The sequence below is a fragment of the Sphaeroforma arctica genome (genome assembly GCF_001186125.1).
Source record: "Sphaeroforma arctica JP610 unplaced genomic scaffold supercont1.8958, whole genome shotgun sequence".
Lineage (NCBI taxonomy): Eukaryota > Ichthyosporea > Ichthyophonida > Sphaeroforma > Sphaeroforma arctica.
This window is the reverse complement of record NW_014031600.1, coordinates 1-1,153: the sequence shown is the minus strand read 5'-3', so window position 1 is coordinate 1,153 and position 1,153 is coordinate 1. Positions and strand designations below refer to the sequence as shown.

The 1,153-nt window shown below is 38.2% G+C and overlaps 1 protein-coding gene across 1 annotated transcript; it reads right to left on the bottom strand.

Annotated features, from left to right (window-relative positions):
- Positions 1-184: 184 nt before the first annotated feature.
- Positions 185-338, bottom strand: SARC_16816 (hypothetical protein; the record flags this gene model as incomplete). Its single annotated transcript, XM_014289083.1, has 1 exon — positions 185-338. A coding segment is annotated over one exon (154 nt), but the record flags the coding sequence as incomplete, so codon positions are not given.
- Positions 339-1,153: the final 815 nt, after the last annotated feature.

The window sequence follows — 1,153 nt, the reverse complement described above, 5'->3', positions numbered from 1 at the left end:
ATATATATATAATATATATATATATATATATATATATATATATATATATATATATATATATATATAATAATAATATATATATATATATATATATATATATATATACATATACATGTACACATACATATACATTACATATACATGTACATGTACATGTACATATATATAGGTGCGGAATACCTACCATCGTGCCGTTTGTCAGTGGAGAAGTCTCCATCTTCTTCATCTACGGGCAATATATTTTCATCCAAGTCGCTGCCAAACCCTTCATTTTCGTCAGAGATTTCGATTTCGTTCTCGTTTTCATTCTCGTTCTCTTCCTCAAAGTCCTCCAGCAACTATAGACCCGGGTTCAGATATAACTATACAGTGAATAGAGTCTCAAATAATCACGTGTTTGCGCGTAGGCGGGACCATATAATGTATATATAGATATAACAATGCAGTGAATAGAGTCTCAAGTAATCACGTGTTTGCGCGTAGGTGGGACCATATAATGTATATATAGACACAACAATTCAGTGAATAGAGTCTCAAGTAATCACGTGTTTGCGCGTAGGTGGGGCCATATAATGTATATATATACGGTGATGGGCTGTGGATTGTGGATTGTGAGGAGATGGTGTGAAGTTATAGATCGACATACGACGTTGAAACGGTGTACGTGAAGACTAGACAATGTGTGTGCAAAGAGAATATGCGAGTGTAAGGAATGGGACCGTGGTGGTGGGGGTGGTATACAGGAGCATCTGCAACAAACATATGGTGTGATCATAATGGATGGGATTTACCACAACACACCCTAAACCCTAAACCCTGAAATTTAAACGCCTGATACGCGCACAAACTTATCAACCTCACAACCACGAGACATGTTGTGTATCAGTAAACTCTAAACCCTGAACCATATACCACTAAATTCGATACGCATCGCAAAGCCTAGGCCCCCTACCCGGAATGCGTATTAATGTAGTATGTGCACACAGAACACGGCTGACACTCATAGTGGGTCAACCGAAAACATACAGTACTGGTGTACTGGTCATGTATGAGTGGCTATACGCATGCATACAAGCAGATACATGTATATATACAGTACTGGTCGTTTATGAGTGGTCATACGCATGCATACAAGCAGATGCATGTGTAGATA